Here is a 22485-nt window from a genome sequence, read left to right as displayed (position 1 = left end):
CCTCTGCTCGTCACCAGTATCCTCACTACCATCACCTATCACCATCACCGCCATTGTAGTCGCGAGCTCCGGCATTCGTGCAATCCCTACCAACCCATCGTCGCTGCGCATCACCCAACCGCTCCGTGCACCCTGCACGTCGAGCCGTCTTTCACCTCCTCCTTTCTCTCTCCTCACGCAGGGTTCTCAGCTTTCGACTTCGACTGCCTCTTTGACTCGCCAGTAGACTCTTTCTCGTAGCCCAAGATGAGGATCCCAGCCGTTCTCGTCATCTTCGTCGGCTTCCTCTCCATTGGCGCTTCCTTCATCCTGCAGCTGCTCGTAGCGCTCGGCCTGCCTTATATCAAGGGCATCTACTTCCTCTACATCCGTTTCGCCGACCAGAACAACTCTTCCACCATCCTCCGCGTCACGTTCGGCGTGTGGTCGCAATGCTTCAAGCAGGGTACCCTCTCGGAGTGCTCGCCCACCGGCTTGGGCTACCAGCAGACGTTTAACGGCGTCCAGAACGCCATCAGCCTGTTTTTCGTCAACAAGCTGCCCTACGCGCTCGTTCTGCAGCCCATTGCCGCTGGCTTCACTGGTCTTGCCGCCGGTGCTGCGTTCCTGCACCTCTGCACCAACACGTTCCTCTGGCCGCTCTCAGCGCTCTGGGCTTCGTTCCTCACCATGGCCGCGCTCGTCATCGAGCTAGTTCTCTTCATCCTCGCACGCAACAAAGCGAGAAGCTTCCAGAGCACCAGCCAACTTACGCCCGTGGGCAGCGAGCTGGGACCTGCCATCTGGATGCAGGTGGCTTCGCTGCCTCCCGTCTTCTTTGGGTTTATGATGCTCGCTCTCGGATGGTACCTCAAGCGCTCTCGCAGCGAAGACCACTACTACGATGATTACGAGCCTGCCCGCCCCGTCTACGCACCGAACGACTACCCGGAGAAGGACCCTTACTACCCGCCACCGCAGCAGCGTCCCATCAGCCGTGCCAGCCGCAGGTCGCGCTACGACGACTACTATGAGCCCGATGACTCGCGCGTCTACGGCAACGTCGGTCGCCGTGACTCGCGACGCAGCAACCGTGCCGCTCCTGCTATCGATGACTACGATCGCTACGATAACCGCAGGAGCTTCGATGACCGCGGTGCTCGACGAAGCGGTTATGGAGCGGACCGACGCAGTTACGACTATGGCGGTGAGCCGTACGGCAGCAGGACGTCGCTTGCGCCAGCACCTGCGCCCTACCGTGGCGGTCGATCGCGCCGTTACAGCGAGCGTGGTGCCTACTAAGGGCAACCTTTCGAATCTCTCCCATCTCCCCAAAACGCACTCGAAGCCGTTCTGAACGATCTGGACATACATCCTTTGCTCCAACTTGACAGACCACGCCGCCGTCGTGCGTTGCTGCTGTTGCTGTCTATCCACATTCTTTTCCTCGCAAGGATTCTCTCCCACCCCTTACCTCTCCGCTCTACACTCTCCGTCCCTTCCCTCCCGCTCTTCTCCCCATCCACTCCACGAAGCAAGCGTGGAGTGTACATGTGCCGGTGCACACAGAACAATACACATTCTCTTTATAGCTTGAGATGGAACACATCGGATCGGCCTGTTTCTCTATCTGGCATTCGTTCTGCTTTCTATCACACCTCTCTTCTTTTCTAGGCTGCTTGGCTAGAGATGCCGTCGATTCAGCGGATCCGAGCTCACGGTGCGCGGATATATCGCCTTGTATGTTTAGTTGTAGCCTTTTGTTCAGTGATAGTTTTACCCATGGGCTTCTCGTGTGCGTCGGCATGGGGGTGCTGTGGACGCTGAGCGGGTTGTGCTGAGCCAATGGCGGGCGAAGAGACGGGGATGAGCATGTTTGATGAGGGACAGTGTGGACATGGTTCGCGCTTACACGAGAATGGATAAGAATATTTAAAAGCTGTCGTAAAATGTGGAAATCGGAATTCACATCTTGGCTCGCTTCATCTCCACTTTTTGACGTCTTCTCACCGCACAAGCACAACAACGGTTTCGCAACGACCAGCACCATTCTCCTGCCAAGGTCGACCTCGTTCCGTACCTCATCAGGCAGCAGCAGCAGCATATAGCAGCGGGCAAGGAATGTCAAGATTACACGAAGCGAGTCAGGCGCCAATAGGGGATGGCAGCGAACGCGGTGGTGGCGTCAGCGGGACAAAGGTCAGTCTTGCTCCTCTCTCCCGCACAAGCTTGCTCTTCTGATCGTTGCGCTTTGAACTGACTCTTTCATTCCTTCGTTGTTTGGTGCGAAACCTCAGGCGGAAGCAACAAAGATCCGAGCGGCGCTGTCGTCCATCGACCCGGTGCACGACTTGTCCCGCATCGGCAGCATCCCCTGCGCTCGCGGGAGCCTGCTCATGGGTATGGCCACCGCGGCGGGCGTTATCGGCATCAGTCTCGTCGCCGGCCGCGGCTTGCGCCGGGGCCTGAACTGGGGCGTTGGCTCGTTCTGCTTCGTCTCGTTGGCTAGCTGGGAAACGTGCAGACGCAACATCAAGGCCGAACAGATGAGGATGCGCACCGTGATCGAGGGGTATAAGAGGGGGAGTGGGAGGGCGAATCAGCCTAGTGCTACGGCGATAGCGGAGGGACAGCAGCAGGGCGGGGCGACGGCGTGAGGTTGGTTGCGGACACACATTTCGAAGCCGGCCTCACTGCTCGGTTGGGGAGTAGGCTGGCTCGGTATCACAATGCAGATTCTCAGCTTTTCGATGTTCAACAAGCACACATCATCGACCGACATGCAACCACACAGTCAAGACGACATTGATGGGCGAGCTATACCAATTGCACTGCTGTCTAACAAATCGGACCGCTATTCAGCCTTCTTGTTCGCCTCTTCTTCCTGCTGCTGCTGCTGAACAGCAAATTTGGCACTGAGCAGCTTCGCCGAGCAATTGCGGATATTCTGCTCGGCCCTCTGGATGCCGCCCTCCAACGCCCTCTTGTACGCCGTCAGCGCGTCCTCCAGCTGCTCACATGCTTCGAGCACCGCCGCCAAGTTGTACTGGATCTCGGGGTCCTCCGGCGTAATCCCCGCCGCGGTCTTGAGATGCGACACGGCGAGATCCGGCCTGGATGGCTTGCTGAGAACATAGGCGGACGCGAGATTGGTGTGCGCATCCGCGCTCTCGGGAGCGAGCTCGAGCGACTCGTTCCACGCCTCAATGGCTCCCTTGAGGTTGCGGTCGTGGTACAGGCACACGCCCAAGTTGAACAGCGCCGAGGCGTTACGTTTGATCGACAGACTGCGCTCGTACGACTTTTTGGCGGACGCGAGGTCGCCCGCCTCAAGGTGCGTGGTGCCTTCCTCGAGGAAGCGCTGCGATTCTTCGTCGGCCGGGTCGAGCGAGGAGGATGTTGGAGTGGTGGACGTGGCGTATGTGCGGGTCACGGTGGAAAGGCTAGGAGAGGCGCGGGAGGGGGCAAGAGCGGTGCGCGTAGGGGCGGCGAGGGAGACGTTCTTGCAGACAGCGCGACGAGTGGCGGTGGTTGCTGCGTGGCGCAGTGCGCTTGCAGTGAGGCGTGATGTTGATGCGATCATAGCGAGTGATATCGATGCACTAGACGAGCAGGCATGGGAAAGGAGAAGGTGATGAAGGCAGCGATGCAGCTCATGGACTTGGACAATATGAAGTGAGAGGCGCCCTCTCTTCCGACTCGCGAGATTTTTCTTCTTTACGCTTTCTCCATTGGGAAAATTGCAACTCGGCCGGAATTGCCGTACCAGAAAAAAAGCTTCTTGAGGACCCTTTCCCGCTTTGACCACGACAAACTACCAATCTGCACTTCTCCAGACCCTCATCATACGTGAACGCTCTTCCAAACAGCCGCGCATGGTCGACAACGACATCCCACCATGTCATGGGCGCGCTCACCCTTGGCACTTCAAAGATCGTTGCTAGCATGCAGTAGGCCAGCCTCGTCACGCGCGAATTGCGCCTCGACCTCCCGCCATGCCTCCATGCCCACCGCACGGTGCATGGCCATTTCAGCAACCCGTCGCAGGACAATCGCAGCCGTCTCATCCAAACCTCTAGAGGACGCAGAAAGCTCAGTAGCCCGAGGGACGCGGTACGAGCATCTGTGCGGTGCGGTACTGCGCGAGGTGTTTGGCATGCAGCTGGAAAGGACGGGCGGAGCAGGCGATCGCGGCATCGACTTGCGCGGATGGTGGCAGCCTCCACCGGTATCCTCGACGGAAGCAGCGACAACACGCGATAGGCGTATACGCATCGTGGCGCAATGCAAGTGTCAGGACGAAGGCGGCAAGAAGATGGGTCCTGTGCTGATTCGCGAGATGGAAGGCGTCGTGTTTCGGGCTTCCTCGCCTTTGCCCTCACCAGCAGGGGGTCCAAAGGGGAACACCCAAGAAGCTTCTGGTGACGACGACGTCCCACTGGCAGGCATCATTTTGTCGTCTTCCGGGTTCAGCAAGCAAGCGTTGCTCCAAGTGCGATCGAGCAGCGTGCCCCTCGCAGCTATCCATGTCCTTGCTTTGCCGCAAGCATCCTCTACGAGCTCAGAAGATGTCGACGCGGCAGCGCTGGTGGAACGATGCATCTCGATCGTCTGGAATGACCGCTTTGGCTCGGCGACACACGGGCTGCTGGACGGTGGGATGGAAGTAAGATGGGTCAGGTCGCTCTCACCGCGTAAAGCAGCGGAGGAATTGCTCGGGAGACCTGTCATCTATCGTGCCGGCAAACCGCTCAAGAAGTGATTTGCCACTGTAATTTTAATGATAAAGAAGCCAGGGAAGCCACTGCCCTTTCCGTACAGACTTGTCGTGTGGTGATTGTCGTCGGTTTACGAACGCGTCGGAGAACAAGTGCATTGCCGAGGCAGATGCTCAGCCGGGTTCTGACACTCCAAGCCGAGAGATCGACATCTGCTCAGGAGACTAGACTCGAACAACCTTCAGCTGGCGTTCGAACACCAAATTGAGCTTCTTCCGGCTAGCTACGCAGCTGCAGCGAATTCGCTTCTGATCAAGCAGGAGAAAGAACGCCGAATTTTCTTGCTGTGAACCGAACACACTGCACGGCCCCCAAAAGGCTATGCAGCACGTAATTGCGCCAGCCAAACCATCTCACGGCTATCAATAATCGGAAACGCAAAGCACGAAGCGCGCACAACCCAGCTTAATTCCGCTCAGAGCTAGAGGCCAGCCTTGTCGTGAAGCTCGCACTCGTCGGTGATTCAAAGCACCGTCCTAGCCGGACCGCACGGCCAGGGACAACTTCAATTGTCTCCTACAGTTGCTGACATTTGCCCGTCGGCGTTCGACTGGCAATCTTCTCATACCGCTTCTCTCTGTCTCTATCTCTCTTCTTCACCGCACTCGACCTCGATGCGAGTATATAGGCACGCACTCGCTCGTCTGCTCCAACCACTCTCCTCCTCACCAACGACTCGCTGCAACATTCACCTGCAAGCAAAGCGAACCATCGTCATGCCTCCTCATCAATCCACCGATGCTGGTGCCGACACCTCGGACATGGACACGTCCAACTTCGTCTCGGGTCTGACGGCGCCGCTCGTTGATTCCATCGACGCGCTCAAGATCAGCAACTTTGTGCCCATTCGCGACGGACACCCTCCGCCCGGCTCGGTGCCGGAATCGATCTTGCCCAAGGGCGTTGCCAAACCGGCGCTCTTCCAGACCGTCACTCTGCCCGTTGCTTCTCCGCGCATTACGTTCAAGAACCGTGTGGTTGTGTCGCCCATGTGCCAGTACTCTGCGCGCGATGGCCTGCCGACGCCGTACCACATTGCGCACCTGGGCTCGTTTGCGCTGCACGGGGTGGGCAACGTGATGGTCGAAGCGAGCAGTGTCGAGCCGGAGGGAAGGATCACGCCGCAGGATGTGGGCATCTGGTCCGAGAAGCACAGGGATGCGCACAAGGCACTCGTGTCCGTGCTCAAGTCGTTCACCGACGGGCTGGGCGTGGGCGTCCAGCTGGCCCATGCGGGCAGGAAGGCGTCTACGTGGTCGCCGTTCTACCGAGGCGTGAGCAAGCATGCCAACTTCGTGACGCGCGAGGAGGGAGGGTGGCCGGAGGACGTCGTTGGTCCCTCAGCCATCCCCTACGACGACGACTGGACCACTCCGCGCGCGCTCAGCACCCAAGAGGTCAAGAAGCTCGAGGACAAGTTTGTCCAGTCGGCACGATGGGCGTTTGAAGCCGGCTACGACTATGTTGAGCTGCACGCCGCACACGGGTACCTGATGCACTCGTTCCTCAGCCCGCTGAGCAACCACCGCACCGACGAGTACGGAGGCAGCCTCGAGAACCGTTCGCGCCTCTTGCTCAACATCGCACGCCGCGTCCGCGCCGAGTTCCCGCACAAGGGCCTGTGGGTGCGCGTCAGCTCCACCGACTGGGCCGAATCCGCCGGCCGCGGCGCCTCGTGGACCGTCGACCAGACCGTCGAGCTCGCCAAATTGCTCCATGCCGCCAAAGTCGACCTGCTCGATGTCAGCTCCGGCGGCCTCGTGCCGTTCCAGAAAATTACGTTGGGCGCAGGGTACCAGCTCTTCGGCGCAAAGGCGGTCAGCGAGGCGCTCGCCCAGCTCGAACCCGACGCGCGCAAGCGCATGCTCGTCGGCGCCGTGGGCATCATGGAAGGCTCACACGACTCGCCCACTGGCCAGGACCGCTCGCAGATCGGCAAGTTGGCCGAGGAGTCATTGCAAAAGCACGAGTGCGACGTCGTCCTGTTGGCGCGTGGCCTTATGGCGCACCCGAGCTGGACCGAGGATGCCTCGGTGGCGCTGACGGGCACGAGGGCCGCTGGCAACCCGCAGTACCACCGTGTTCATGCCGCCAGGAAGTAAGTTGACAGCAGGTCACCAGCGACACATAATGTTCTGTAGAATCAATAGAGTTCCATGCGAGAGCAGTTTCATTCTTCCGAGCGATTGATGCCATCTGATCTGTGTTTATTCCTTGTGAAGTGACATCCTGTACTACGGCGACAACTCAGAGCTTGTGCTTGCCCTTGGGCGGGAACTGCGGGTCAGCACGGATACGCACCACCGCTTTGCCCCACGTCTTTCGATCGGCCAGATCCTTCAGGCCGGCAGGAACGCTCTCGAGCCCTTCGTAGATGTGGTCGAACACGGTCGGCACCACTTGCTTGGTCTTGAACATCTCAAGCAAAGCTTCCCATGTTTCGCCAATTTTGTCAGGCTCGTTGCGCACGTAGGCGCCCCAGTGCACGCCCGTGACGGCGACGTTTTTAAGCAGGATGAGGTTGGCGGGGATCTTTTCGATCGTACCTGCTGCGAAGCCGACAACGATGATGCGGCCGTTCCATGCGATGACTTTCAGCGAGGGGACGATCATACCGACGGGGTCGTAGACTACATCGACGCCGTGGCCTTCGGTGATTTCTGTGTTGGAGGGGAAAAGAGTAGGATGAGCGCTTGAAAGCGAATTCGGTTGGAGAGGTGAGATCGGTACTTACTCTTGACCTGGGCTTGCCAGTCCTTGTCTCGGTAATTGATGGCAAAGTCGGCGCCTCCGTGTTCCTTGCACACGCGCAGCTTGTCGTCCGACCCTGCTGTGGCGATGACCTTTGCACCCATAGCTTTGGCAATCTGAATGGCGCAGATGCCCACACCTCCGGCACCGGCATGCACGAGCACCCACTCGTCCGGCTGCACGTCAGCCCTGAACTTCAACGCGGCATAACTCGTAGGCCACGTGATGAACAGCCCCGCCGCCTGCTCGAGAGAGATCCCCTCGGGCACCTCCATAAGCTGCCAGTAGTCTGCCTTGGTCTTCTCACCGTATGCACCCTGGGCTGCGCCGAACACACGCGTTTTTCCGGGGACAAAGTCGCAGCCTTCAGGAATGGGAGAGTCCTTGGAGATGATGCCGGCCATCTCGACACCGGGCACATACGGATGCGGGGTCTTGACCTGGTACTTGCCCTGCACGGCGAGGATGTCGAAAAAGTTGAACGCGGCCGAGTGCACGTCAACGATCACCTCGTTGGATCCAGCCGCGGCTTTGGGCTCGGGCACATCGCTCGAGAGCGTCGAGGGCAGCTCGGAGGGCGCGATGTCCTTGTGCAGGTAGAAGGCTCTCATTCTTATCGGTAGCGTGTGTGAGAGGATGGATTGATGGACGAGAGAGGTGGGGTGAGGGAAAGAAGGTGGTGTGCGGGAAGAGCTAGGACACGGCATGCAAACCACCCCGCACAGACAGGCCCAAATTCGCAGCCCGGCTCGCGCGTGAACAAAAAGCATGAGACCGGTCTCCGGCTTTGTATCTCGGCTTCAATAACCCGCTTGTCGCCTTTTAAAGTTGTTAGATCGTGGATCGATCCCAAGAATAAAATTCGGAAGCGAGAGTGTGGAGGCTGAGAGGCATGAAAAAATGAAAAGAAGCTGGACCCTTTCGATCCTGCCTGACCAAGAACCACGTCATCCTCAACAACAGCAGCAACAGCAAGTTCAGAACATGTCGGCACTGGCCCACGTTGCTTCGCCTCAAACTAAGAAGGCCCCTGTGGTTGTGCAGCCGGACAGCTACGCTCTCAGCCTTCCTGATGGCTCCAAGTTCACTGTCGTCGTCTCTCACGACAAGGCGTCGTCCGAAGCCGTCAAGACCGAGGCCAATGGCGAGCAGGGCCAAAGAGTGCGACACGTTGTCAAGCTGTCGTCGCACAAGTCACACGATTGGATTGATACCGAGAGCACATTCTTGGTGACATCGCCTCTCCCACCTTATGCCGATCCATCAGCCGAGCCAGACACCAATAGTCTGGCGTACCGCACCCAACGTTTTGCTGAAACTCAACTGCAGCTGCCGGATGCTGATCAACTAAACTCGAAGAAGATCTGGAACTGGATCAACGTCTTCTATGCTCTGTGGCCGCAACAGGAGCACGTGCTCCTCAAGACAGAGGGGTTGCCTGATCAAGTTGTCGCTTTCCTAGTCTCGTCGAAGCTCGCCATTCTGGACCCTTCGACTCCACCGTCGCTGTCGATGCCTGGATCAAAGACGCAGGTAGACACGAGTCGACTTCTGGTTCCTCGAGCTGCGTTCTGGCAGGGATTCGGCTCGCCCACAGCGGGGTTCGCACCGTGGGTTCTGCCTCTTGCCGACGCAGCTACGCTGGCTGCGCTCACCTCTTCCAACGCAGAGACAGTCACGTCTCCGCTCGCAGAGCCGTTCCGACCACGTCCTTCTGCGGGACCGATTTACTCGCGCTTCATTCCTGGACTGAATTCGCATCTCACCTTCCGCGTAGCCTCGTCAACCAACGCGAAGGATGTGGATATTATCACTGCCTGGCATGCTACCGACCGCGTCAACCAAGGCTGGAGACAACGCCTTAGCCGCGAAGACCAGTTAGCTGGGATGCAGAAGAACGAACAGAACGCCTACACAATCGGACTGATCGGAGAGTGGGATGGCGAGCCGTGGGGCTATGTCGAGATCTACTACTCGAAGCACTCGAACCTGGTGGATTTCTACACGGCGGGACAGCACGACCGCGGCTTCCATGCGCTGGTGGGCGACGAGCGCTTCCGTGGTCCGCATCGCGTGCGTTCGTGGATGGGCAGTGTGGTGCATCTCATGTTCTTGTTGGATCCCTCGACGATGCAGTGCGTATCGGAGCCTCGTCTGTCCAACACGAAGATGGTGCAGTACGAGGCGATGGTGGGTGGTAACGTAGAGAAGTACATCGATTTCCCGCACAAGAGGGCAGCGCTGGTGCTGTTTGGCAAGGAGAGGTTCTTCCAGCTGTGTCCCATGAGCCCGCTGCCCGAGCACTTGGCTTAGAAATAAAGGGAAGATATCGATGCGTTACTCTGTCGTCAGTATTCACACCCAGAGAAAGGAGGAAGGAATTGCAACCATACAAACATCACTTCCAACGGAAGCAAGCAAAAACGAGTGTGGCACACCGTGTCTAAGATCAGAGTGGGGAGTTCTCACAATCACGCGTCTTGACTGGCTTTCCTGTGCTGACGACTGGGCTAGGGTTAATTGCACCAGATTCCCGGCTCGTCTTCGCATCCGAGCTCGCAGAACAGAACGGCGAATTTGCCATGAGAGGTCATGCAAGCTTTGTAAACGGCGATTGAACCGAAAGAAATCGAGAGCGTCGAAATTAAGCCTCAGGAGCGGTCAACTGGTCCTGGCATAAACCCTCTCCCAAAAAGTGGGGGGGAGTGCGAAATGCTTGGTGGGAAATGCCGAGCTCTGTCTGATCTCTGGAACGAGAGGCTAGAGCAAGATACGACGACAATGGCGGATCAGACACGCAGAAGAGCAGCTGAGAAGGTCAGCCGAGACACTCAAGGATGTCTCGTGAGCCCGAAACATGTTTCCCGGATCCGAACTCATCTCGGCAAAGCAAGCACAGCAGAGTGAGGACTGTAGGAGTTAAAATTTGGTTTTTGGACAGGCGCAAGCAACGTGCGTGGGGAGCCGTTTGCACAAACGAACGGCTGCCGGCTCGAATTCCATGCATGGATGGATGTACGGTTTGCTCTCAGGATAACAGATTTGCTCGCCGGCCGCTGGTTCGTAGCCGTCTCCCCTGCCCTGCCGCGGCCACGGCAAATGGCCTAATTGCGTCGTCGCATCAATTCCCATGCTTGAAGAGAAAAGCTAGGATCAAGTCAGGCACCGATCCGAGTAAATCCAGCTGGCTCTCACGGGCATGAATGCATCGTAGCATACCGCAACTCCGGAGACCAGCCAGGGCAGGATGATATTAGCTTGGGAAAGCGAGTCAAGACCAGGCACAGCCCAGCCAGTCCAGCCCAGACCGGGTGCTCGGGGAAGCCGGGGCACCTCAGGTCGATTGTACAATGGTGTCGGTCCAGCCGAGCTGAGTATCGGAGTTTGGACGACCAAGCGCTGACCGTTCATCCGACAAGCGACGGGTTTCGCATTCTCTATCTTCGTGTTTGTTCTTGCATCGATCTTCGATTCGGAACGCCTGCGACAGAGGACAGCCAGCCAGCCTGCCTGCCAGTCTGTCGGCCAGTCACACCTCAATTCGCATCAGCCGACATTGCTATGTTTCGTGTCGTCTCCTTTGCTTGAATTCATATTCCTACCAATTCGTGAGACGAGTTACTGGTGTCCGGCGGTATCGCTGCGGTGTTTCACATTGAGAAGTTACAGGCAGTGATATTTCTATGTTAATAATGGTTTCTCGATTATTTCCCCCCCTTTTTCTTAATTTTTTCTGTAGCCGACTTTCAGCCTAATTTTCAGAGTATAAGGCTTAGCCGGTGCTAGCTGTTCGGCGCCTCGCCTCGACTCGACTCAGCCACTTTGTAAGAAACAAAATGCATGAGCATGTGCAATCTTGTTCAAGAACTTGCTTCGAGAGGTGGTTTGTTCAGAGTGCATTGTGTCACTTTCTTCTGCTCGGCCGTCATCAATTTGTCTCAGCTCACTCCACGCCTGCACAACACAGAAGCACAGTGGCTTCCATCTCACCGCGAGGCTCGACATGAACAGCCACACCGCTGATTCGGTCGTCAATCCGTTGCTGCACTGCATCCATCGCCTTCGACCTTTCATGCGCTGCTCGTTTGACTTGGTCTTTCCTCCATCCAACTGCGCTTCCCTCGACCTCTGTCAACACCACGTCCATCTCCTTTTCTCGCCGTCCCTACCTGCCATCCTCGCTCAACAACTTCCTAGATTCTGATAAGGCAACCACAATTCACGCCACAACATCAACAACCGCCACTGTTCGACTCAGTTGGCCGTCCCTTTACACTCGATGCATTTGCTGTGAAAACATCTCATACGCTCACCTACCATCTGCAGACCCGCAACTCCCGATGCCGTCCACATAAACCAGCCTCTCTGGAGTCAACATTTCGTCCTGTTCCTCAACAAGCCTGGCCTTTTACGCAGACATGGAGCGCAACGGCACCTCACACCTTTCCAAGAGAGCGTCGTCGGGCTCGTCATCCTTGGTTGCAGAAGTGGCCTATCTCGACAGCAGTGCCGAGGCGCTCCATATCCAGAAACGCCCACGCCGCACCCATGCTCGCCGTTCCTGTCAGATGTGCCAGCAGCGCAAGGCGAGATGCGAGCTGCCCGATCTCGAGGTCCCCTCCAGCGCTCTACCCCTCCCGGACCATCAGAAGTGCCACCGATGCAAGACGCTTCAGATCTCGTGCATCGTCGACGATGCAAACAGGAAAAAGACCAAGAAGCAAGCTGCTGAACCAAGTAACACGCGTTCCAGCCCTTCCAAACGCCAAGATGCAGAAATCACAGACCGTCGAGCCTTGCGCAAGTCGTCGACCAATGCTTCCATGTCGTCCGCCTTTGGCGATGCCATGAGTGTCCATAGTAACGGCAGCAGCAGCGCTGCCAGTCTCGTCCCTTCTGGCGCCGGACCTTCCGAGCCCAACGACCTCAAATTTGCTGGTGGGCGTGAGCTCGGCGATCAGATCGTCTATCCTGCAGAGCCCAGACTCGTTTCCAAGACTCCCGCATCATCCTCGGATGAAGAAGACCAACAAGACTCAGACTCTCCCGCTCATACCGAGCCATTAAATCAACGCCAGAAGAGGAACCCCTCGGCCAGTTCCGAACACATCAAGACTCAGGATCGCAGGGACGTTGGCAACATCGATGTCTGGGAACGCTTCTCCACCCGCAGCCGTCCTCTCACTCTGCTCACTGAGCTCGTGCCACGTCAGAATGGCTTTGCCTCGAAAGTGTTCCGTCTGGTCTCGGCAAGAGCCACCATAGAAACCGACGTCACCGAGATCATCCCCAATGAGAAGTCAAAGCAGCTCAGCGACTGGTGCGAAAACAATCTAACGCTTTGGATGCCCCACCTTCACAATGCGTACCAGCTCCGACAAGACGCGCTTCAAGGCAAACAGACCCTCTCTACTCAACTTTTGGAACAGACGCTCTATCTCATTGCCATGCAGCACATTCGTGATCCAAGAGACGACGTCGCACGCTTCTCCATCACCCGCTTTTGCATTCGCGACTTGGCGCGACTCATGATGACCTCGCCGCGCTCTCCCGCCGCCGTACAGGCTTTGGAACTGCTCGCCCTCTTTCCCGTCGATGTCTCGGCCATCCCTGGCCCTTGTCGCAACCGTGTGCGCACCGACTCGCAGATTGGTGCTGCCGAACGCTCTGCCCGGTCCATTCGACTCGATCGCGTTGCTTTGACCGCCGCGGCTCCCTATTCCTTTGTCACTGCCGCCAACCAGATGGACGACTTTGAGATCAAACGTACAGCCATGATCTGGGCCAGCGTCAAGACGTGGTATAATTGCTTCACCATTGGCGACGATGAGCTCTACGAAAGTATCGACGTGCGCTTTTTTTCCGATGACTGGAGCCGATCATTGATCTTGCCTCTCGACGAGACCTCGGCAGAGCTCAATGCACCCAATCGTCGCGCAGCAACGCCAGAGAACGAACTCTTTTCGCAAAAGCGTTGGTCACGCACACGAAGGATCGGGAGCATTGGTCTTGCTATGCGCTGTCTTCTCATGAGGCAGTTGCTCGTCGCTTTTGACACCATCGGCCACATCTCCGTCGACCTTCCCGAAAACGAGCGCCTGGCCTCTTTATCAGATATCATCGATACTTACAGGCAGCACGTCGTCAGTATCGACAAGGAGTTTCAGAGCCACCTGGTCAACAAACAAGGAGGCAGCGAGCTACTCCGAACCTGGTTGACCATCGAAGCCACCGGCGGATACCTTCTCGTTCTCGGTGCCGGCATTCTTCGCGGCTTGGGCATTGACAAGAGGGAAAACTTCCCGCCACACGAACTAGCCTTGCTCATCCGAGGAGAAAACGCCTCGCCAGGCATGAGGGACTTTCTTACTCGCTACGGCGAAGAGCGCATCCTGGCGGCCGAAAAGGTGCTCGTTAGCATCAGCACTCTCTGCCGAGATGCAAGGGCAGCTAGCGCAATCACTGCAACCGACAAGAGCCGCAAGCCGTCCAATTCGAGCCAAGATCACTGGATCGTTGAAGGTCAATCCCGCCCCATTGTACCCCTGCCCAACATCTGTGGATTTGCGCTCGAGGCTGCTTTCAACGCCATGGAGATGCACGCCACCATGTTTAAGCTGTGGAAGACACCGCCGAAACGATCCGAATCCTGGCAGCTCGTCTTTTCCAATGTCGTTACAGCCATGCTCTCGCTGGACCCACAAGGCTCGGTTCGCAATGGCAGCATCCCCGCCACGTGTGCCTACATCCTTCAAGGCATGCTCAAGGTCATTGTTGCATGGACCGACTGCAGTCGAAAGAAGGATCACCAGCGATCCACCTCGACATCCTGCCCAGCTGCTTTTGCAGTTGGTACGCGACACCAAGACGACCACTGCCCCAATGGCAGGCAAAGTTGCGGTCGAGCCCTACAGCAGATGAGGAGACCGCCTGTAGGCGCCTCGCCCGAACTGGAACGGTACTCGACGCTGCTTCATCCCGACTTGGCGATGCGCAAGAGCTTTGATGTAGGGCAAGGCGTCGGTACCGGTCCAACCACATCTCGATTCAGGGACTCTGGCGCGCAACACCTGAGTCATGCCGGCGGGAATGTTATCTCGGCACACAACATGGCCGCATATGAGCCGGATGTCGCTGGTTACCCCCAGCAGTATAGCAATCTTCGAGGCGGTCCGGCGAGCCAGAACTTTGTAGCCCCAAATGCGACGGAATCGCTTGCGGCTGCATTGCCTCGCAGTGGAAGTTGGACAAGCGAGAGCACGGTCGCACCCCCGTATTCGCAGCAATCGCAGATTCACCATTCCCACCACCACAGCAATTCCCTTGGGCCGTATGGGGCGCCCACTGCCAAAGCCAATTCGATGCCGTCAAGCTCCTCCAACGCATCATCTCATACGCACACGCCGCCTCCGCTATGCGAAAATGGAGTTCATGGCGTAGGCTTGGTCAATGGTGGCAGCAACGGATTGTTTGCCGATGGCACCAACGGCGCGTACTACAACAACGAGAGCGATGCGCTGCCTTCTGTCGCCTTGGACTCGCTCGATTTCATCCTTAATGATGTGCTGGGATCGTCCGAGTGGTCTGGCATCTTGCAGGATATCTGGCGCACCGAGATGTAGCCCTCCACGCATCATTCGAAGCATTCTACTCTCTTGTCACGCATATACGTTCTCAGTCATGGACACCTCACGAAACGCACCTAGTTACCCGTCATACCTTGAATCGGCACGCTGTACTGTAACCTGATCTCACACGGAACGAATTCGATAGCATTGTCCCTTTATCTAAGCTTTCAACAATCTGGAATGGCAACGGGAACCTTGACGGCGGTGGCTAGACCGCCCAACGAGGTCTCCTTGTAACTCGTATGCATGTCACGAGCGGTTTCGCGCATAGCAGTGATGGCGTCGTCTAGCGAGACGGAATGCTTGCCGTCTCCTGCAAGAGCGAGTTGGGCGGCGGTGACGGCCTTGACGGCGCCCAGCGCGTTGCGCTCGATGCACGGGATCTGCACCTGTCCGTTGAGCGGATCGCACGTCAGGCCGAGATTGTGCTCGATGCCGATGACGCTAGCCTGGAGTATCTTGTCCGGCCCGCCGCCGAGGACTGCGACGAAGCCGGCGGCAGCCATGGCGGTCGCAACGCCGACTTCGGCCATGCACCCGCCCTCGGCGGCACTGAGCGTGGCGCCGCGCTTGAAGAGCATCCCGATCGCCGCCGCGGTGAGCAGGAAGTTGGTCAGGTCGCGCACGGGGTCGTCGTCGAAGATGAACTCGAAGCAGTACTTGAGTACGGCGGGGAGGACGCCGGCGGCGCCGTTGGTCGGGGCCGTGACGATGCGCCCGCCCGCGGCGTTTTGCTCGTTGGTGGCAATGGCGTAGCAGGTGAGGTAGTCGATTGCCGGGAAGTTGGTCCGACGAGGGGGGCAGGGGGTGATGGGGTGGTTGAACGAGCCAATGATGCGCGGGCGTGCGCTGGCGGTGATCGGCGAGATGAGGTCCAGCGAGCCACTGCCAGCAGTAGCGCTCTGCGGAGGAGGCGAGTCGATCCCTGGTCCTTCACTCCGGCTCTGCCCCCCACCGGTAGCAGTAGCACCAGGTAGAGCTGCACCGCGATACACCCCCTTCAACAGCCTCGCGTACAACGCCGGCGCACGCCTCCTCACCGCCAGCGGCCCCGGCAACGTCTTCTCCCCACTCTCCACTCCGGCCCGAATACACTCGTCCATCGTCGTCCAGATCTTGACCAGCTTGTCATGCACCACCTCGGGCCGGTTCCAGGTGAGTTCGTTCTCGTACACCACCTGCGCAATCGTCAGATTGCGCGTCTTGCACTGGCGCAGCAGGCTCGCTGCGTTGTGGAACGGAAACGCCTGGCCCCCGGACGTTGGTGGGGGTGCGGTGAGTTTCTCTGGTGTGTGCGGCGGGGAAGGGGCAGAAAGGGAGGTGGTAGATGAGGCGGCTTCGACTTGAGGCAGGAGGTTTTCGACTAGGGGGGAAGAGCCGGCTCGGCGTCCGCCTTCGGCGTCGCTGCGACGAATGTGTTTGTAGAACACGTTTTCACCCCAGTCGATCGGGTGCGCGGAGACGGCGGAGGGGTCGCTGGGTGGTTGCGAAGCGTCTGGGCTGGGTGGTTCCGGGTTGGATGTTGGAGAGGATGGTGTGGCGAGCGCACCATTGACGACAAACCCGCCGCCGACCGAGTAGTAGTCGTTGGTCGCCAGCATCTCGCCCTCGACATCAAACACGCTCATGCGGATCCCGTTCGAGTGGTGAGGCAGCACCTGGCCGAACATCCATTTCAGATCAGCGTCGTAGTCGAAGTTGATCACTTTGCCCTCGGTGACCGGTTTGCCGTCAACATCAGCGCCCAATGTCTTGAAGAGGTTCTTGCCGAGATGCAGTTTCTTGGCCTCCTTGATCTGCTCGAATCGGACGGGCACCGAGGGAGGATCGACCGTCTCGCAGTCGTCGCCCTCGAGGCCGCCGAGGAGTGCTTGAGGTGTCATGTGCCCCGCTCCCGTCAGGGCGAGCGAGCCGTACAGGTTGATCTTGATGGTGTGTACGCGGTCGAGGAGGTTCATGTCCGCGAGGTCCGAGACGAAGATCACGCCGGCCCGCATGGGACCGACTGTGTGGGAGGAGGAGGGCCCGATGCCGACCGAGAACAGGTCGAAGGTCGAGATAACAGCATGTTCGGTTTCGCTTGGCTCGGGCGTTGTGGCGACCTTGTTGGCGGTTGCTAGGGTTGAGTGGGGAGGCCGAGTACTGTGGAATGGTCGGGTTTGGGGGGGTGCTGCCAGACGGCGTAAGACGGTCGAGGGTGCGACTTTGCTTTGTACGAGACGTGAGGAGCATGGGGTGAACAAGGAGCGTGTGGCTAGCTTGCTTTCGATGTTGCGTCCATGTCGAGCAGCGTTGCTCGCAGCGCTAACAGTACACCGCAATAGGGAAGCGGAAGACACCTTAGGCCACATGACGGCAGTTGGCCTCGTACTCGTTACGCGAGTCCTGCAACGACTGCGTCAGTGGAACCCGTGGAAGACCGTCTACGTTGAACGCTCGCCGAGATGATGATGATGGTGGTGGCGAGAGAGCAAAGGCCGAGCGGCGTGGGATACCCCTCAAAGATAAGAGACCAACACTCGAATGCGAATGACAGCTGCACGCTCTCGCGCTGACTTTCAGGCGAACGGCGTGCAGTTGATTGTCAATCCGATCAAAGCCCTTCATATCCGACAGAAATTTTAGAATAAATATGCAACACTCTGCATCGTCACATGCTGCTCTCTCTCTCGCTCTTACCTCTTATGGTAAGAGGTCGAGCCGTTCAAAACGCCGATTAATGTCAGCGCGATCGACATCGACCCCAAGACAGATGGTCGCAGCGAAGAACAGACAAAAGATCTTGACATTACTACGGCCAAACAACAAGCTTGCTTGTCTCACCCCTGCGACGCACTGCGTCTAGATGCAGTAGCCGTTCTAGGACTGAAGCTAAGAACGACGTGGCATGTGGGACAAAATGCCTGGGCTGTCAACCACGAAACCAAACAGACATCGTGTAGCTCGTGTCCGCAGTCGAGCCTACAGAACTCAAACTTCTTCTTCGGCTCGATGTCATCCTTGTCACCGGCCGTATCGCTCCCCGTCGACGCAGCACCAGCTGACCTGGTCTGCTCGAAACAGATGGCGCAGTACACATCGTCGTACGACTTCCACTGATAATCTCCTGCCGCCGCCGCAGCCCGCGGCCTGCTGACCGATGTATACGGATCCTGCCCTTGCTCGAGCAGCACTCCCCATCGACGACGCACAAACTCGAGACACTCGACCGAGCTGCGTGCCTTGGACCAGATCTGCGTCAACGACGCCAGTTCCGACCGCAGGCTGAGCAGCGACAGTACGGGCGGCAAGGATGTCGGCGTGAGCGTCGGCAGCCGTAATGTGATGATGGCGTAGATGAGCACGCCGATCACCTTGTCGAACAGCGCAGTGGCGGTCTCGGAGATCCATTTGGTCGACACGAGCACCGACTGTCCGCGCATGCGGGGTGCTCGTCTCCGTCGCGAGGCCGAGGATGGCACAGAATCCTGTGTTGTGCTTGGGTCGTTGTCGGGCAGCTGCAAAGGTGCGATAGGTCGTGCAACGCTCGTAGATCGCAATACTTCGTTTTCCGGTGCACCTACTCGACGATATACCTGTTGCGGGAGCATGTCGCTAGATTCATTCGCACGGCCATCAGAGGATGGAGCCTCGACTGAGAACGAAGGCGCATTCGCTCGACCGGTCTCTGTTTGCTGCTGCTGCTGCGGAGACTCTTGGCCAGGTGCAGTGCTGCCAGCTGGACCAGCACTGATGGACGGCATCATGGGCCTTCGATTTCTCGCGTACCTCGCTGTGGCCGTGCTTGTGACAGGTTCCGTCAATGCTGCTTTGATGAATTGAGGCAGAGGCAGTAGCTCGACCAAAGGCGGGAGATGAGAAGGCGAAGGAAGGCGCAGCTGCTCGGGCAGGATGTTGGTGATCGATGTGGCATCCACCTTCGGAAGGACACTGAGCAAATGCACGATCGTAGAAGCCGTCTCGAGCATGACAAAGAGCGACGATGGCAGCAGATCGCCTGCCTGGAGGAAGGACTTTCGCTCGCTCTCGAACGATAGAGGATCCGACACTTCAAAGCCGAGTTTGTTTCTCCAGACATAGCATCGAGACCGAATTGTGGCCACGGTGGCAGGCTGACCTGTGACAATGGCGACAAGAGCAAGCACACCGAGGTAGACGAGTGGAAGCGTTACCGAGTAGAAGCGCGACTTGCATCCTAGTAGCGAGGTTTTGACGAGACCGTCTTCCACTGCCATACCGGCCAGACGGATAGCCCAGAGCAAGTGAAGCAACAGCAGCGCAGGTAGTACATGCTCGTCGACGATGAGGCCCCAGCTGAGTTTCGGAAAGCGGAAGAGCGAGCCAGGTGGTGGTTGGCCTTGCTGTGGTGCGCTTGAATCCTGAGAATCCTTTGCTGAAGGTGCAGCCGATGGAGCCGCTTTTGCTCTCGTGGACGCCGCCTCTGCTTTGGGGTTGGAGCTTGTCTTTGAGCTTGCTTTCGGCAAGGCTGACGATGAGGATGCGGGCGGAGCAGCAGCCACCACGAAGCCATCAATGACGCTGATCGACCATCCTGGTTGATGCGGCTGGCTGGAGCTTACAGTCGAAGCTTCAGAGGATGATGCGAGCTGACGGGTGTTGTATGGACTGAGGAGGACGAGCAGCAGCAAAAGGCAGAGTCGAGGCCGGTAGACGGTTTTGCGGAACTGATCGAGACTGGAAGAGCTGAGTGCGAGGGAAGGAAGCATGTCGTGCAATTCGCAGGGCAATGCGAGCGTTCCTCTCGAGCTGCTCTGGTTCGTAGTCCGAAACGTCCGTCCTTGGAGATGATGGGTAGGAGTGAGGGGAGAACCGTGCCCACCACGGCTTTGGTTGCAGGCCTGCGTGTGGTGGAGGTTGCTTACTTGGCGTGAAGAGCTGCATGGACCCTCTCGCCTAAATTAATTCCAGCCTGAATGTGCATCGCCGAGACAGAAAATTGACGGCACTGACCTGATCGCTGGACACAATCTGTTTCCGTGCTTTCTTCTCATCTCTTCATTCCGTCGCTTGGAAGGTGCTCCATCGGCTCTCGTGTACCGTCTCGAAAGCAGAGTACGTAGCCATGACCGGGCGAGCACCTCCACCGCCCGGTCCACCGCCAGGACCGCCACCTGGGCCGCCTCCGAGGCCGCCAGCACCAGCCCCTCCACGGACAGCACCGCCAGTGCTATCACCACTACCACCCAAAGAGCACAAGGCCGGCTCTACTTCAGCTGAAAGTACCGCCGATCGTGGTGCAGCAACCTCAGCTCTACTCGAGAGCTCCGGAAATGCCGGCAACGGCTTGCAACAGAGTGCATCGATTACTTTCAACAACACAGCAGACGACAAGAGAGCGTTCGCACTCGAACGCACATCTTTGCTACAACAGCTCGAAATCGATCGTATCCTCAGCGCATTCCGTTTGAATCCTTACGACGTGCTCGAAGTGCCACTAGAGGCAGACGACAAGGAGATCAACAAGATCTATCGCAAAAAGTCGCTGCTCATCCATCCGGACAAAGTGAAGCATGGTAAGTGGCGCCAAACGCGTTTAGGCTGAGAAGACGGAATTCATGCTGACCCAGCCCCGCCTATCTATTCTTTACACAGAAAGAGCCGTGGAAGCATTCGACCTGCTCAAAAAAGCGTCGTCGCATCTTCTCGACGAAGAAAAGCGTAAAGCGCTGGACGAGACCGTGATGGATGCCCGACTGATGGTGCTCAAGGAACTGAACCTGCCCTTTGCTACGCCTTACGATGACGCGCGTCTTGCGAATCTCAGCCCCAGCTGGGACGACCGCGTGCGCAGCGCGACCAAGGAGCTCATGGTCGACGACGAGCTGCGCCGAAGGAAGGCGATCCGCGTCCAGCACCAAGCAGAGGGGGAGGTGCAGAGGAAGAAAGAGCAAGCGGTTGAGGAGCGGAAGCGCAAAGTGGAGCACGATGCTGCTTGGGAGCAAACGCGCGATCATCGTGTCGCTGATTGGAGGGCCTTTCAGAAGGGCAGCAAGAAGAAGAAAAAGTCGGACCCCAACGTTCTTGGCTGAGGTGTCTGTCTACCTCCTAAAGACTACAACATGGTATCTGCAAAACTGATAGAAGAGCCCTTCGCCCTGCCGCTTGTTTGCTGCTTGAGTCGTCTGGACTTTTTGACTTGAGCCTCACTGAGCTGTGCATTGATGGATCACGTCGACAGCCGATTCAGTAAAAATCGTCGGGAGTGCCCTTTGTTTGCCGAGAGGTTTATTTTTGGATTTGCCTCCACACGATGATGCGCACGTCACTGATGCACCCCTGACGAGGTATCCCAACCATGACATTCACCGTCATGGTTCTGTGGGGTTTGCGCCTCACCCCTTCGCCACCATCTCTTCGATGACAATTGACGAGCCATGCCGAAAGTCACCATCATCAACGACACGCAGGTGCCGCTCAATATCTGCCTGAAGCAGGTCTCGCCGCTCCACTATGCCAACTCGGTGCCACCCAACGGTGGTCGCGCAACAATGCACACGGGTCGAGTGTGGTTCACCATCCAGGCTCGTATAGATCGCGGCGACAATGGATACGACAAGTTTCAAACGTATGCTCCCATCGCTGCTATCACCGTCGGGGCGCTGTCGCTCGGTGCAGGGGCCATCTACTTTGCAGGAGTCAGCGCAGCAGCGGGAGGAACCGTTGCAGCCGTTTCGGCTGTCGCGGCCAGAGTTTCGACTGCTGTTGCAACACACACTCCCACAGTGAAGCGCCTGCTCAAGTATGCATCCAAAGGTCAAACGGTGGCCAAGATCGGGCAGGTTGTGGGTATCGGCGGCGGTGCCTTGGCCGGTGCGAAGGGTGCAAATGGCAAAACAAAGCCAGTGGATCAGCAGCTCAAGGACAAGGCTGCACAGGCATCCAAGTCGGCCTTGAAAAAGCTGCTGCAAGGTAGTGTCGTCAGCTCTGCAGGCTGGTACATCGACCGAGACCGCACCATTCGAATCACCGGTGGCCCCAAAGCCTCCCTCGCAGATGGACTGCTTGTCATCGAGACCGACACCACCGTCCCCTTTACGCTGGTAGATGAGACTGGAAAGACGGTGGCGGTCGGCAACCAAGCTGGTGGAGACCCCGTTCCTCACATCCGCACAGAGGGGGACGACCTCGATGCTACGGAGGATGCGGCCAAGCTGAACCAGCCTCCCGGGTCCTCGGTCGCCATGGGCGTCGGCTCAGCTACTACAGCAGCTGCACAAACGCAGAAAAAGAAGAAGGACGGTTTCTGGATGCGCGTCCTCAAAGGCGACGATGGTTTCTAGCTTGCCTTACCCAAACCAACTTATGATACCCCGGAGCGGACAGAGTTG

The 22485-nt window shown here is 57.8% G+C and overlaps 12 protein-coding genes across 12 annotated transcripts; 8 read left to right on the top strand and 4 right to left on the bottom strand.

Moving 5' to 3' along the window:
* Positions 1-246: 246 nt before the first annotated feature.
* EX895_000066 (uncharacterized protein) lies at positions 247-1281 on the top strand (the record flags this gene model as incomplete). The annotated part of the gene is made up of 1 exon (XM_029880667.1): positions 247-1281. The coding sequence occupies one exon, from the start codon at positions 247-249 to the stop codon at positions 1279-1281; it is 1035 nt and encodes a 344-aa protein (XP_029742053.1).
* An 819-nt stretch (positions 1282-2100) lies between these two features.
* Positions 2101-2636, top strand: EX895_000065 (uncharacterized protein; the record flags this gene model as incomplete). The annotated part of the gene is made up of 2 exons (XM_029880666.1): positions 2101-2178; positions 2277-2636. 2 exons carry the CDS (start codon positions 2101-2103, stop codon positions 2634-2636), a joined length of 438 nt encoding a protein of 145 aa, XP_029742052.1.
* Positions 2637-2833: 197 nt separating this feature from the next.
* Positions 2834-3562, bottom strand: EX895_000064 (uncharacterized protein; the record flags this gene model as incomplete). The annotated part of the gene is made up of 1 exon (XM_029880665.1): positions 2834-3562. The coding sequence occupies one exon, from the start codon at positions 3560-3562 to the stop codon at positions 2834-2836; it is 729 nt and encodes a 242-aa protein (XP_029742051.1).
* Positions 3563-4000: 438 nt separating this feature from the next.
* Positions 4001-4741, top strand: EX895_000063 (uncharacterized protein; the record flags this gene model as incomplete). Its single annotated transcript, XM_029880664.1, has 1 exon — positions 4001-4741. The coding sequence occupies one exon, from the start codon at positions 4001-4003 to the stop codon at positions 4739-4741; it is 741 nt and encodes a 246-aa protein (XP_029742050.1).
* A 732-nt stretch (positions 4742-5473) lies between these two features.
* Positions 5474-6859, top strand: EX895_000062 (uncharacterized protein; the record flags this gene model as incomplete). The annotated part of the gene is made up of 1 exon (XM_029880663.1): positions 5474-6859. One exon carries the CDS (start codon positions 5474-5476, stop codon positions 6857-6859), a length of 1386 nt encoding a protein of 461 aa, XP_029742049.1.
* Positions 6860-7004: 145 nt separating this feature from the next.
* EX895_000061 (uncharacterized protein) lies at positions 7005-8119 on the bottom strand (the record flags this gene model as incomplete). The annotated part of the gene is made up of 2 exons (XM_029880662.1): positions 7005-7417; positions 7492-8119. 2 exons carry the CDS (start codon positions 8117-8119, stop codon positions 7005-7007), a joined length of 1041 nt encoding a protein of 346 aa, XP_029742048.1.
* A 373-nt stretch (positions 8120-8492) lies between these two features.
* Positions 8493-9821, top strand: EX895_000060 (uncharacterized protein; the record flags this gene model as incomplete). Its single annotated transcript, XM_029880661.1, has 1 exon — positions 8493-9821. One exon carries the CDS (start codon positions 8493-8495, stop codon positions 9819-9821), a length of 1329 nt encoding a protein of 442 aa, XP_029742047.1.
* Positions 9822-11926: 2105 nt separating this feature from the next.
* On the top strand, positions 11927-15130 carry EX895_000059 (uncharacterized protein; the record flags this gene model as incomplete). Its single annotated transcript, XM_029880660.1, has 1 exon — positions 11927-15130. The coding sequence occupies one exon, from the start codon at positions 11927-11929 to the stop codon at positions 15128-15130; it is 3204 nt and encodes a 1067-aa protein (XP_029742046.1).
* A 173-nt stretch (positions 15131-15303) lies between these two features.
* EX895_000058 (uncharacterized protein) lies at positions 15304-17133 on the bottom strand (the record flags this gene model as incomplete). Its single annotated transcript, XM_029880659.1, has 1 exon — positions 15304-17133. One exon carries the CDS (start codon positions 17131-17133, stop codon positions 15304-15306), a length of 1830 nt encoding a protein of 609 aa, XP_029742045.1.
* An 822-nt stretch (positions 17134-17955) lies between these two features.
* Positions 17956-19863, bottom strand: EX895_000057 (uncharacterized protein; the record flags this gene model as incomplete). Its single annotated transcript, XM_029880658.1, has 1 exon — positions 17956-19863. One exon carries the CDS (start codon positions 19861-19863, stop codon positions 17956-17958), a length of 1908 nt encoding a protein of 635 aa, XP_029742044.1.
* Positions 19864-20219: 356 nt separating this feature from the next.
* On the top strand, positions 20220-21186 carry EX895_000056 (uncharacterized protein; the record flags this gene model as incomplete). Its single annotated transcript, XM_029880657.1, has 2 exons — positions 20220-20670; positions 20750-21186. The coding sequence occupies 2 exons, from the start codon at positions 20220-20222 to the stop codon at positions 21184-21186; spliced, it is 888 nt and encodes a 295-aa protein (XP_029742043.1).
* Positions 21187-21531: 345 nt separating this feature from the next.
* Positions 21532-22437, top strand: EX895_000055 (uncharacterized protein; the record flags this gene model as incomplete). The annotated part of the gene is made up of 1 exon (XM_029880656.1): positions 21532-22437. The coding sequence occupies one exon, from the start codon at positions 21532-21534 to the stop codon at positions 22435-22437; it is 906 nt and encodes a 301-aa protein (XP_029742042.1).
* Positions 22438-22485: the final 48 nt, after the last annotated feature.

This window comes from Sporisorium graminicola, chromosome SGRAM_1 (assembly GCF_005498985.1).
Source record: "Sporisorium graminicola strain CBS 10092 chromosome SGRAM_1, whole genome shotgun sequence".
Taxonomy (NCBI): domain Eukaryota; kingdom Fungi; phylum Basidiomycota; class Ustilaginomycetes; order Ustilaginales; family Ustilaginaceae; genus Sporisorium; species Sporisorium graminicola.
The sequence above is the reverse complement of the archived record's forward strand: the minus strand, read 5'-3'. Positions and strand labels throughout refer to the sequence as shown.